Raw genomic sequence first — 14437 nt, 5'->3', positions numbered from 1 at the left:
TAAAGTATAATATCATATGACATTGGAATGGAAGTATCCAATATCCTATTAATTGTAACCCACATCGACTTCCAGAAGCTGAATATTAAGGGGCAATAGTACAACAGGTGATCCAGTGTCCCTATTTCCAGATGACAATGCCAGCATCTATTAGACTTTGAACTCTAATTTTCGCAAACAGGGGTCCAAAAAATCCTATATAACAGAAAAAACTAAGTTTGTCTCATAGATGTTGACGCTGTACATCTCATCCTTTCATGCTGTCATGGATCCTATAATGGACAAACAACCGTCTAGATCAGGGGTGCCCAACACGTCGATCGCAATCGACAGGTCGCTCGCTCAGGCGACCCCAGTCGATCGCAGAGCGGGTTCCCTTCTTCCCTTCTCTTTTTTCCCTCCTGACTGGCCTGCTCCTGAATTCTGCTGCTGCCTCGGCTGCTCAACATAAAAAAAAAAAAAAAACCCGGCTTGGAGAATTTATGCTCCGGAGGCTAAAGTGTGCTTGTACCGGCTTCCCTTCTCTTCCCTCTGAAACCGGAAGTTATGTCCGGGGGGGGGGGGGGGAGAGAAGGGAAGCTGGCACGCACATGTTAGAGCCCCCATTCGCGGGCTAAAGCGGGAGACAGGTCAGTGAAGCTTGCGATTTGCTCTTCTTGCTGCCAGGTCCTGCCTACTTTCTGTTTCCTCAAAGGCAGGACCCGGCAGCATTTCTCCCAATAGGTCGATCTTGGGCCGATCAGCCTTCCTCTCACCGACGTCAATTCTGCCGTCGGAGAGGAAGTTCTGGCCAGCGGAACTTCCTCTCCGTTGGCAAAATTGACGTCAGGGAGAGGAATGCTGGTGGGCCCGAAGCAAGGAGAGCTTGGCCGGCAGCGGGCGGCTTTGGGGGCCTGTTATTCGATGGCAGCGGCAGTGGCAGTGGCTTGGGGGAGGGCAGGGAGGGAGAAAGAGGGCAGGCAGGGAGACAGAAGAAGGAAGAGAAACAGAAAAAAAGAAAGGGGGCATGAAGAGAGAAAGAAAGAGAGGGCAGGGAGAGAAGAAGAAAACGTTGGGGGGGGATGAGGTCAGGAAGAGAGGAAGCATACAGGCTAAAAGAAGGGAAGAAAGATTGGATGCACAGTCAGAAGAAGAAAGTGCAACCAGAAACTCATGAAATCACCAGACAAGGTAGGAAAAATGATTTTATTTTAAATTTAGTGATCAAAATGTGTCTGAATTTATATCTGCTCTCTAAATTTTACAATATGGTTCCCTTTTACTAAACCGCAATAGAGGTTTTTAGCGCAGGGAGCCTATGAGCGTCAAGAGCAGCGCTGGGCATTCAGCGCAGCTCCCTGCGCTAAAAACTGCTATCGTGGTTTAGTAAAAAGGGAGGGGGGTGGGTATTTGTCTATTTTTGTATGGTTGTTACTGAGGTGACAGTGCATAGAGTCATCTGCTTTGACCTCTTTAAAAAAACCCCGGAATAGGAATGATAATTAACAATTCTATGCGTATAGTGTGCGTTGTGTTTTTTTAAAATTTTATTGTTGGTAGATCATTTTGACTTGGTCATTTTAAAAGTAGCTCGCAAGCCCAAAAAGTGTGGGCACCCCTGGTCTAGATCATTAAAATCATTAGGTCTTGATAATCTGAGCAATTCATGTAGATTGAAAGATATATGGAGGATTTTTCATTTTAATGCTCGTGAATTCTCTTTTTGCTCACAAGTTCATACATCATACTCTAGAATTGATTTTTTTGTTTTGTTTCGGATCATTTAATTCAACAGGTTACAAAAGTCAGCATAGATCCGATTCTTTTGTCGAATCATGCTGGCATTTGGATTGAATGCTGAAAGTTCTTGATACTACATTTCTATAAACAGAGAATATAAATCCTGTGATATTAACTCTGTGGAAACTGATATTTGGACTTAAGCCAGTACAAATCTTGGCTTATTCTACACCATACATTTATAAACTACACTACTGTATTAGCCCCCACTCACAACTTCATGTTTATATTTTTATAAATATATTAACATTTACTAAATCCTGGAGGCAGCAACAGCAGGAACCTCGTCTCTTGAAAGCAAGCCAGACCAATTCAGGAACAACCGGATTTCCCTCTAAAGTACACATTTTCCTGAATGATTTATTTTCCTCTCTTTTTACTCTTGGAGTTCACTAGCTATTGTTGGGTAATGACAACATTAAATTAGTGTTTATATTTTACAGCTACATGAAGCCTTTGCAGATCACGTGGTTCATTCCAGATTTACATTGAAAGATTGCTCAGGTTCCAACTAGAGGTCTGCACGGGAATGGGAATCGCGGGAATCCAGCAGGAATCCCCCCTAACCCACGGGGACCCCCCTCTGGCCCACGGGACTCCCACGGGGATGGAAGGCTTTGGAAGCAGGGTTCATCCATATAATATAATGGACACGTCAGCCTTAGTAAAAGAGAGGGTTTATAAGTTAATTACCTGAACAGAAAACAAAAAGAGGGTTCCACCAAAGAGATTCCACAAGGAAAACAGCAGCGCAAACACAAAAGAAACTGTGGAATTAATGATCCTGTCAGAAGTAATTACTGATTTTTATGGGGACAGGCGGGGATGGAGGGGGACGGAGAGGATACTGACGGGGATGGGTGGGGACGGAGAGGATCCTGGTGGGGACGGAGAGGATCCTGGCGGGGACGGGCGGGATTTCTGTCCCCGCGTAACTCTCTAGTTCGAACAGGGGTTTTCATGGTCCGTGTTCAACATGTGATGCATGCCACCAGACCATCATGGGATCTGAATGGATGAATCCGATCACAGATAAGATATATAGATTTAAATTTGTCACAGACTGTACATCTACCTGGGTAGATTACATCATTTGCCCTTGTCTTAAGATATATGTGGCCCATATCATCAGGGTCATATGCAAATGTATTATAGAACATCGGAGCTGTCTGAATTTGAATGTTCCTATGGTTTCACATTACGTATCTTTGAAACACAGACTTCAAGATTTAAGATGGCTCATTACAGAATGGGTTCCTGATGTGTCTACAGGTAACAGGCTGGCCCAACTTCAATCACACGAATAGTTCTAGATTTCTGAACTTCAAGTTATTGAACCAAAGGGATTGAATGAATCAATTGAGTGGCATACTATTATATAGTTGTTCGAATAGGAATGTAATTGTGTGTCCTCAATAAAGTTCATTGTGAGTTGACATCACTGAGAGTTCCTTTATCTTGCAGGAAGTTTGACTCAATGTTTCCCTCTTCATCCGCCATGATGTTTGATAGAGATAGATAAGTTGAAGGATTGTGCTTTCATTAAATGAAGTTTCGGGTTCCTGAGGAAGGAAAGGTGGTTTCTGAAACAGAACTCTGTTGAACCCCACAATTAAACAGTGATGAGATACCATATTTTTCGCTCCATAAGATGCACCTGACTAGAAGATGCATCCATCTCTACAGGAGGAAAAACCAAGAAAAAAAAATTATCAACCAAATGGTGTGCCCTATACCCTGTCCCCCCCTCTGGTGGTCTAGTGGTAGGCCGGGACAGGGTACAGGGCACATCTAGTGGTGGGCAAGTCTAATGGTAGGCAGCCCCAAGCCAGCCTGCCCCAAGCCAGCGTAAGACCAGAAATTTGAAATTCTGTGTAACTTAGTTTTTACAAGTATCAAAAACAAACTTCCCCCAGAGCACTAGCCCAGGAAATCTAAGCATCTCAGGAAATAAACCATCCCTGCTAAACACTGGCTCGAAACACTTAAGGACAATGGCTCCAATATTCTGAATCTCAATTGATTTATCAATACAGGTTTTACCAAAGCTGCAGCTCACTTTTAAAACACAGGATTTTCCAAACTTGAAGTCTCCTGTGCCACAAAGCACACTGGACTCAAGAACCGACTTGAGAAACACTGCTCTAAAGATGTCAGGAAAACCAAACATTTTTTGACCAAAAACATTTTATCCTTGATATGGAAACACAGATGTAAAATCCAAACCTTGTCAGATTCTAGGGCAAAAGAGGCTGTAATGATCTTTTCAACACTTCATTTAAATTATTCTTTAGTCTTCCAAAGGTAACAGAACAGGGTATTTGGGAAATGCCAAAAAAAAAACCCAACAAGATTCAAATGACACTTCTCAACAGCTTCTAATTTCTTCTGTGTCACCACATTAACCTTAACCCCTGGACTGTTTCACATATTTTTTCAACAAACCTCTCCTCCTCTTTAGAGATAATTTGCCCTTGCAAGTTTACTTCTGCTTAAAGCGGGGGTCAGCAACCTGCGGCTCCAGAGCCGCATGCGGCTCTTTTCCACCTTTGCTGCGGCTCCGGTAGTGTGTCACGCAGGCATGCAGTTACAAGTCCGGCGTCGCGGCGGGAAATAGCCAGGCTGAGCAGTGAGCTCAGCACATACACAGATGAAAGCCTTGCTTGCTGATTGGTCCGGCGGCCCCGCCCCGCCGTGCCGCCGGACCAATCAGCAAGCAAGGCTTTCATCTGTGTAGTGCTGAGCTCACTGCTCAGCATGGTTATTTCCCGCCGCCACGCCGGACTTGTAAGATGCACGCCTGAAAAAGAAATCATCCTGGCCGGGGTCGGTGTCATGCTCCGGAGATCTACAGCCTTCCTATCTCCCTCTCCCTTCTACCTGCTTCCGGCCACATCCCCTGCTCCGTGGCTCTCTTCGGCAACTCAGCAGCAGCGATCGACACAAGCTTCTGACGTCGGGGCCTACCCTCTGCGAGTCCCGCTTGTTTCAACTTCCTTTTTCCACAAAGGCGGGACTCGTAGAGGGAAGGCCTCGATGTCGGCAGCTTGTCTTGATCACTGCTGCTGACAAGTTGCTGAAGAGAGCCGCGGAGCAGGGGGGTGTTGCCAGGTGCAGGTAGAAGGGAGAGGGCCAGATGCAGGACTCGTGGGTGAGGGAGGGGAAGAGAGAAAGAAAGAGAGAGGGGAGGGAAACAAAAGGAAATATTTCATACTGGGCTGGGCCGGAGTGGAGGGAGGGTGGAAAGATTCTAGCTACAGGGTGCAGTAACAAAGGAAAAGGGGGGAAAGCTGAAAATGGAGATAGTGACACAAAGAAGAGAAAGAGTAAGCAGGACCTACTGAATAAGGATAGAGATACAGAGGGGACATGAAGAGGAGGTGAAATAGAGACATAGAAGTAATGCTGAAAAAGTGTGTGGGGGGAGATAAAGACATTGAAAGGGCAAATGGTGAACATGGCGTAAAGATAAGGACAGAGACAAATGAAGATTCTGAAAAAGTGGTGAGATAGGGATATAGGTGAGATGGACACAAAGAAGGGTGATGCTGGAAAATAGGTGGAATGGTAATTCTGACAGACACAGAAGGGAAATGCTGGATCAAGGAGAGATGGGGCTCAGGCTGGATGGAATGAGGAGAAATGCCTTGTTGGCCCGGAACTTCCTCTCCTACGTCAGAATTGACGTCAGGGAGCGGAATGCTGGTCAGCGCAACACTTCTGCAGGGAAAGCTTGGGACGGTGGTGGCTTGGGGGCTGTTCCCCGATTGCGGTGGCAGCAAACCGAGTGGCTTGGGGGACGGTACGGAGACAGAAAGAAGGGGGAACAGGGAGACAGAAAGAAAAAGTTGGGGGAGAGAATGAGGTCTGGAGGAGAGGAAACATACAGGAGGCTGAAAGAAAGGAAGAATGATTGGATGCACAGTCAGAAGAAGAAAGTGCAACCAGAGACTCATGAAATCACCAAATAGCAAAGGTAGGAAAAATGATTTTATTTTCAATTTAGTGATCCTGTATATAGCATTAAGATAAGAAACAATATATGCAGTGTTAGATTTGTTTTATAATGGTTTTGCGGCTCCAAGTTTTTTTTTTCTTTTCGAAAACGGGTCCAAGTGGCTCTTTATGTCTTAAAGGTTGCAGACCCCTGGCTTAAAGAGAGAGTCAGGACCCCACAATAATTTATCAATCTTAGCTAACAAGGACCAACCCAATAAACCAATCTTCAAAGTGATAGTGATCACTACTTCACTTTCCATATACTCCAGATGCCTCATATCTGCATAACAAAGACAGGTTTACCCAGCGGACCAACCACTGCACCATCTATTGAACCTTTTCCGTCTCTCTGAGTTCCCTCAAGAAACAGTTCACCCATTTTCTGGTGGAGCAAAAGCAACAACTCCAGTAACTCCAGCAACATTATTTATTAAGACACCTGTTCTTCCAAATCAGAGAGGAGTCTCACTTGGCCTGGGACTTGGTGAAATCTCCAGTGCCATGGGATAAAGCCCTTTCCACCTGGTTCATAACAGTACAGATCACTAGGTAGTAAAGTTTATGTTTATTGGAAGCTTCTATACCAGTAGTAATGACTGAGGAGTCAATTCAGAGTGGCTTGCATGAGTTTCAGTACAGGTGTTAAAATACACGAGTTAGATAAAAGCATATCTTACCTATATAAACCATCTATGTACATATAGTATTATGGTTTCTGCATGTCATATATTCATCTTTTTTTGCATTATTCGTGAGTTCACGCTTTCATGCTCCAAGTGGGAAGTAGCTTGCTTTTTTTGCCATGTGTGTCTAATTTCAAGAAAGCCTGGGATAGTCATGTGGGATGTCTTAGAGAGAGAAAGAGATAATGATTACTGCAGATAGGCAGACTGGATGGGCCATTTGGCCTTTATCTGCCATCATGTTTTTATGTTGCTATTCCCCCTAATTGTTTTTCTTTATTTGCTAAAGTGTTTTGTGAAGAGCATTGTCTTTATTCCTTTCTTGAACATATTGACATTCTTTTCTAGTTTTAATTCCCTAGGGAGTTCCACCACATTGGAGCCATCACAGGGAACATTCTTTTCCCGACGCTTTTGTATTTGATGTCTCTGAAGCAGGGTATTTCCAGTAGGGATTCTAAACTTGAACGTAGGGCATGAGTTGGTTTATGGTTGTCGATTCTGTTTGCTAAGTATTGCGGTTCTGAAAGATGAATGATTTTGTTCATCAGCAACATCATCTTGAATTTCATCCTACTTTCAGTAGTGAGATAGCATTCATCTGCTTTGATTTTCCCAGCAGAAATCTAGCTGCAGCATTTTGAACTATTTGGATCTGCCTTATCATGCACTTCGGGATGCCTAGAAGAATCGTATTGCAGTAGTCAAAGATTGAGAATACCATGGATTACTACATTGGACATCATTTGATGGGTTAGGTAGTGTTTTAGTCCTCTGACCCAGTAGATTTTGCCATAAATGTTTTTCACGATGCGTTGGATGTGTATCTAATCTAATCTAATCCTTAGGTTTGTATACCGCACCATCTCCACGTTCGTAGAGCTCGACGCGGTTTGGGTCTAGCCATACTCCTAGGTTTCTCACTCCTTCCGTGGACAATTTTATAGTGTTGCCGTTTAGAGTTAAGTTGGTAACTTGGGCTGTTTCCACCCCATTTGTTAATTAGAAGTAGTTCTGTTTTTTCCCTGTTGGCTACTATTCCGTTCATTTGGAACCAACTAAAGATTTTCTCTAGGCCCATCTTGATCTTCTGTTTAGTCTTCACATCACATTTCTTCAGTGGGATGACCAGCTGGACATCGTCTGCATAGATGTAGCATTCCCATCCTTGTTTTCTGATGAATTTCCCAGCAGTATGAAGAAAGATGTTGAAATGCATGGATGACATGGCTGATCCCCGTGGTACTCCTATGTCTGCTTCCTTCCAGTTGCTTGTAATCACTTGCCATTCTACTCTTATTAGTCTTTTGGATAGAAAGGAATCTATCCATGCCATGACTTGAGGAACCAAATTCAAGGAAGGAGTGTCTACAGATAAGTAAATGTACACTTTTCCCTTTGCACTTTATACTGTTGTATTCACAAGTCTGTTCAGCTCTTAACAACTAACAAGCTCTGCTTTCAGTACCTGTTCCAATTCACCACCATGGCCCTCAGCTTGACCACATAGATTTTGAAGATACATCTCCTCTCCATGGTCCAGTGTACAAGACATAAATATGCTCTTAACTTCCAAAATTAATTGGTAACCACCAAATAGTGGATCAAGACCTATAAACCTCCCAGAGAGACTCTAAACCAATCTGCACCCTGTTGGTTTCAGTTTCTCTGGGAGGTTTATAGACCGAACAGAGCACTGTGATCTGAGGGGGGCATGAGATTAGTAGCTCAGGCAGCTGAGAATGCAAGATATGTGGCAACGAAACTGAAAAAGTTCTCGCTTGTGGGCATGTCTCTTTGGAACAAGCTTACTGGTCAACTCAAACTATGTACTGATCATTACAGCTTTAAGAAGTTGCTGAAAACTAAGCTGTTTATACTGTATATGCTTACTTTTTATCTTCTTCTTTTGAATTTGATCTGCTTCCTGTTATATTTTGTTTTTTGATGATATCGGAGTTTTTAAAGGTTGTTGGATTGTTTTAGGGGGATTTGAGTGTGTAGAGCTATTGCTTTAGGATGATGTGTATTTGTCAACTGTATGATTTATGTTTATTATTATGTATGTTGTTACATGGAAACCGCTAAGACTCCAGGGAGTATATAAATTGTTTAAATAAATAAATAAATATACAGTGGAACATTGGTTTGTGAGCATAATTTGTTCCAGAAGCATGCTTGTAAACCAAAGTGCTCGTATATCAAAGCGAGTTTCCCCATGGAACGTAAGGGAAACTTGCACGATTCGTTCCACATCCCCAAAAGACCCCCCCCCCTCTTTGAGGCCACTGGCGCGCGTCCACCAATCTGCCTTCCAGCTTTTTCTAAGGAAGCCCATGAGGGGATATAGATATAGATATAGATATATATATATATATATATATATGTATATATATATATATATATATATATCCCCTCATGGGCTTCCTTAGAAATAGCTGGAAGGCAGATTTCTCTGTTACATGTGAAATCAGTCAATCACCATCCTGCACAAGGAAACTGACTCTTAGGAAAAGGAAAGATAGTGTCCCTGTAAGACGAGCTTGTAAATCTAACACCTGCCTGACCACACAGATAGTCACCAGGAAAATCACTTTCAAAGACAAATCTTTAACAAATACACCTTTCAACTGTTCAAATGACAGATCCTTCAGTCTTTACAACCATGGTCAGATTTTGCTAAGTAATCACCATGTGGGCTGTAGAGCAGTTGTTTTATCTTTCTCAAAAACAGAGCTATATTTGGATGCATCACCAGCAAAAATCTTTCAAATCAATAAAATAGCAAGCAGGCAACATGATCTGCACTTTAATGGAATTGAGGGAGAAACTATGTTGAAACCCTCCTGTAAGAAAGCAAAAAATTGAGGAAATCAATGCCCACCACACAACATAGTCCTGTTGCTTACACCAAACTTCAATCATATACCATACCCATAGATACGCCAGGGAAGCAGAAGTAAAGTGTGCCTTTAAAACTTTGGAAACCATGGCCATTTAATAACCCTTTCCTATCAGCCTCCATCTTTCATAGGCAAGGGCGCAAGTTAAGAAGGATCTGGATCCTCCATCAGAATGGGAATCAAAGTGGCTCCCATATACACAAAGCTTCACCAGTCTGGCATACCACAGACAATGATGCCAGTTGAGAGCTACCAAAATCACTATGTAGCTGATTAAGGGCCACAGGGGAAACACATACGGGGGTACACCTGTGGTCACTGATGGATTGATGCAGCAATAGCATGACAGTCCTGCTCCTTTCAATGACTTAAGAACTGATAGGCTTTTGCATTTCAGAGTGATGCTGTCAGGTCAAATACCAATGGCTTCAACCATTTCACTAGCATCTGGAAGATCTGCACCCTCAGTTCCCATTCACTGGGATAAATAAATATTCCATATGAGGAAGTCTGCCTGCATACTCTCCACTCCCCGAATGTGTGTTCTTGAGATGGCCCTCTAATGTAACCAGTACTACCATTGTACTCTTGTGCCTCCTTGCCTATTGATGTAGGCAACTGTCAATACACTGTCCAAAAGGACGGTGTCAGGTCAAAAGCGCGCTGGGACAAAGGTGCGCCCAGACAATTGAGTGCAGCGCGGAGGCGCGCGCCGCTCTAAATTACTGTTTTTAGGGCTCCGACGGGGGAGCATGGGGGGGAACCCCCCACTTTACTTAATAGACATCGCGCCGCATTGTGGGGGCGTTGTGGGGGGTGTGGGGGGTTGTAATCCCCCACATTTTACTGAAAACTTAACTTTTTCCCTGTTTTTAGGGAAAAAGTTCAGTTTACAGTAAAATGTGGAGGGTTACAACCCCCCAAGCCCCCCATAACACCGGCCCGATGTCTATTAAGTAAACTGGGAGGGTTCCCCAACAAAAACCCCCGTCGGAGCCCCTAAAAACTGTAATTTTGTGCGGTGCGCACCTCCGCGCTGCACTCAATTGTCAGCGCGCGCTTTTGTCTTTTGCGCCGTTGTCTATGAACCCAAAAGTACTTGGATCACCACCCCTCTATAAAAGACCTCCAAAAATTAGCCTTTTGTGCTTGTCTCCAGTCAGTTCTTACTACATGCTTAAAGACAAGTACACTGTTTTTAGTCCATTTTTCTATTTGATATCAATTGGACCCCTGAAGAAGGCGTGTTCGCCGAAACACGGACCGTGTAGGGTCCGGTTGGACTATTTCATATGTATTTTTATGTTGTTTGGTTTGATTGTGAAAGGACGTATAATAAATCATTTACAGAACATCAGCATCCACAATTTTTGTTTTAATCGTTGGATTGATTCTTCTGTGGATTTTTGGGTCTTCTTTTTTCTTTTGCTGTGCTGCACAATCAAAGTAGTTGACATACTATAAGAAGTACTTTCTTCGACCCTAGTGGGCTCATAATCTAAGTTTCTGTACCTGGGGCAATGGAGTGTTAACTGACTTGCTCAGGGACACAAAGATCTGCAGTGGGAATTTCAACCAGTTTCCCTGGTTCTCAGCCCACTACACTAAGCATAAGGCTATTCATCCTTTCCTCAAGATCTGCCACAATCATGACCTCTAAACCACTTGGCCTTGACAGTGAGTTCCCCAGCCAAAATGTAAGGCATCTATAGTAACCCTAAGCCAAGAGAAGGCTCCAATAACATTCTCTTGAGCGGATTCTGAGGCGAGGGCTAATAGGCTAACAAATTTTGCACCACTGACCCTGTACACTGTTTAGGAATGAAGAGCTTAAAACACTTCATCAAATTGGTAACCTTGGCCTTGGGTATCTCTGCATCGACTCAGGGACTCAGGGGGAGGCATCTGATAGTGAGAGAGGAGTCCCCCATGTCTGGAAAAGCTGCCTCCCACAGAAATCCCTTGGGTTCTTCAATCTTCAGTCCTACAAGGTGCGTTTTCTCCCCCAGGTGAACCCCGGGGCCTTCTGAAGGAGAACTGCTACTGTGCTAAAATAAAGTCCCCCGAATCACCAGCGGAGAAGTCCTGAGCCACAAGCATCTCTCCCTCCCTCCCTCCCTCAAGATCCAAAGCGTTGGCAGTCCTCAGTCATGAACCCCACCTCCCTCCTGACCCGAACCACCAACATGGCAGTGGTCCTGAGCCACAAATCCCCTTCATCCCTCAAGCCCCGAAGCAGATGAGACGCAAAACCCTCAGTGGTCCTGAGCTGCAAAACCCCCTTTTTCCCTCAAGCCCTGAAACAGCATCAAAATGTGGCAGTCATGAACAGAAAACATCCTTGCTCCTTCACTCCCTTACCTGAAGCGACAGCCAGTCAGCAGGAGGCAGCACTCAAAACAGACTGCTCGCAGCCAGCCCCAGCAGAGCCTTTCCTCTGATGCGTCATTCCAACGCGCTAGAGGAAAGGCCCTGCCGGGGTTGGCTGCGAGCAGCCTGTTTTGAGCGCTGCCACTTGCTGACTGGCTGCATCTTTAAGTAAGGAAGGGAGGGAGGGAGGGGGTTCATGGCTCAGGACTTCCACCTGTTTCTGTGGCTTTGGGGATTGAGGGAGGGGTGCTTTGCGGCTCAGGACCACTGCCACTTTGGGATGGGAGGAGGGGGAATTTAGATGTATTAGACAAGGTTTCTAACACAACCAGAAAAACATACATACATACATACATACTTTAAATTTTCCCCAATACCAGTTCTTAAAATTACATGGAAGTAAATTATTTCATGAATCATCATTATGGATAACCCCCCAAAAAAACTTAAGGGGGAGGATTGAAGAACAGATTTATACAATATATATAATATAAAAAAGTTGATTTTTTTTTTTAGCATACATACCATCTGTTTAAAGTTTAATGAAGTTTTATACTATGTATAATATAATGATTCTGGAAAAAAAAATGAAGCATTTTAAAAACTTACAGTCTTTCAAGAAATTTCAGTCCAGCAAAGGATCCATTCTTCAACTCTGGAATTTTATTATTGTTAAGAATCCTACAAAAAAAAAAACAACTTTCCAGTTTCAAACCATTAAAAGAAAAATAAATCAATTTAATTCATACTTTATATGCAAATTAAGAACATAAGAACAGCCTTACTGGGTCAGGCCAATGGTCCATCAAGCCCAGTAGCCTGTTCTCACAGTGGCCAATCCAGGTCACTAGTACCTGGCCAAAACCCAAGGAGTAGCAATATTCCATGCTACCAATCCAAGGCAAGCAGTGGCTTCTCCCATGTCTTTCTCAATAACAGACTATGGACTTTTCCTCCAGGAAATTGTCCAAACCTTTTTTAAAACCAGCTACGTTTTGCACTCTTACCACAATCTCTGGCAATGCGTTCCAGACAGGGCTGGATTAACCACTAGGCCAAGTAGGCATGTGCCTAGGGCCCAAAAAGGTTAGGGGGGCCCACTGAAGGAGACCACTCAAAAAAAAAAAAAAAAATTCAGACGGCAACAGCCCAGCCCCCCCGCAGCGATCGGCAACACCGCCCCCCCCCTCGATTGGCGAAACAGGGCCCCCCGCCCCCCTCGATTGGCGAAACAGGGCTCCCTCCCCTTGATTGGCAAAACAGGGCTGGCAACTGCTTTCTCCCACCGCTGCCGAAGACTGTAAATAATTTTAACACACGCCGCGGGGCTCTAACAGTGCACCTGACGCTACCGGCTTCCCTCCTCCTCCTCCATCAACCAAATGGGAAGTTACGTCATGAGGTGGAGAGGAAGGAAGCTGTCGCCAGCACGCGCACTGTTAGAGCCCCGCAGCATGTGTTAAAGTTATTTATAGGCTTCGGCAGCGGCGGGAGAAAGCAGTCGCCATCCCTGTTTAGCTGATCGAGGGGGGGGCCCTGTTTTGCTGATCAAGGGGGGGGTTTGTTTCACCAATCGAGGGGGGGCGGTGTTGCAGATCGCTGCGGGGGCGAAGGGGGCGGGCTTCGGCAGATGAGGGGATGAGTGGGAGGGAGAGAAGGGGAAATGTTGGACAAGGGCAGGAGGGGTGCTAGATCATAGAGTGACAGGGGGGAGAGAACAACAGGAAAGAGAGTGAAAGCAATCTTTGACCCTGAGGGAGGGAAGAGAGAGGTGGTGAGATGATTGATCATGGGGAGAGGGACAGAAGGGAATAGAGATGGGATAGAATATAGTGAAGAAAAAGGACAGGGAGATGTCAGGAGAGGAGATTCTGGGCTACAAGAATGAATGGAGGGGATATGCTGGAAATTGTAAAATTGTGGGACCGACCAAGGGACAGGGGTGGCAAGGACATGAATGAGAGGAAGATAACCTCTAGCTCCTCACCGCTGCTGCTTTCCCACATGCGCCTGACGCTGATGGCACAAGTTCTTCCCACTTCCATCATCTGCCCTCTTCTCTCCCTCCCTCCACTCCAGGCAATTCACTGAGGGGGGGCAGGATAACTGATGGAATTGCCTGGGGTGGAGAAAGAGAAGGGGGCAGATGATGGAAGCAGGGAGAACTTGTGCCGTCAGCTTCAGGCGCATATGGGAAAGCAGCAGCGGTGAGGAGGTGAGGGACCCTCACCTCCTCACCACTGCTGCTGCTTTCCCACATGCTGAATGGGGGGAAGAAGATAGTTAGTGAGATAGAGGAGGGATGAAGGAAAGGGGTGGCAAGCTGTGAGTAGACACAGTGAAAAGAGGGAAACTGAGGACTGAATAGAAAGAAAGAATTTAATTTAGACGGAGGCAGGAAATAGAGAAGGAAGAAAAGGGAAGAGAGCAGAGAATTCCCAGAAACGGGGGGACAGATATCAGATCTGAGTGGAGGAAATGAGAAGAGAGAGACACTAAAAACCACAGGAGGGAGAGAAGGAGAGATGGAATGAGAGAGATGCCAGACCATGGGGGGAACAGAGGGAAGATGATGGATGCTAGATCAAAGAGGAGCGGGGGGAGCAGAAAGAGAGATGGCAGAGAGAGGTAGAGATTTTCTGGAAAGGGCAGACACTGGATAGAAGGAAGCGAATGACAAGAAGATGAGGAAAGCAGAAACCA

At 44.8% G+C, this 14437-nt stretch overlaps 1 protein-coding gene across 1 annotated transcript in view; it reads right to left on the bottom strand.

The window, feature by feature from the left end:
* Positions 1 to 14437, bottom strand: part of ADGRA3 (adhesion G protein-coupled receptor A3) — a 194023-nt gene that overhangs the window by 126185 nt on the left and 53401 nt on the right. Inside the window, exon 2 of the mRNA XM_033948486.1 lies at positions 12344 to 12415. Coding sequence (XP_033804377.1) covers positions 12344 to 12415 — 72 coding nt within the window. The remainder of the gene's footprint in view (positions 1 to 12343; positions 12416 to 14437) is intronic.

The sequence above is a fragment of the Geotrypetes seraphini genome, chromosome 1 (genome assembly GCF_902459505.1).
Source record: "Geotrypetes seraphini chromosome 1, aGeoSer1.1, whole genome shotgun sequence".
Taxonomy (NCBI): Eukaryota; Metazoa; Chordata; class Amphibia; order Gymnophiona; family Dermophiidae; genus Geotrypetes; species Geotrypetes seraphini.
This window is presented reverse-complemented; position numbering and strand designations above follow the sequence as displayed.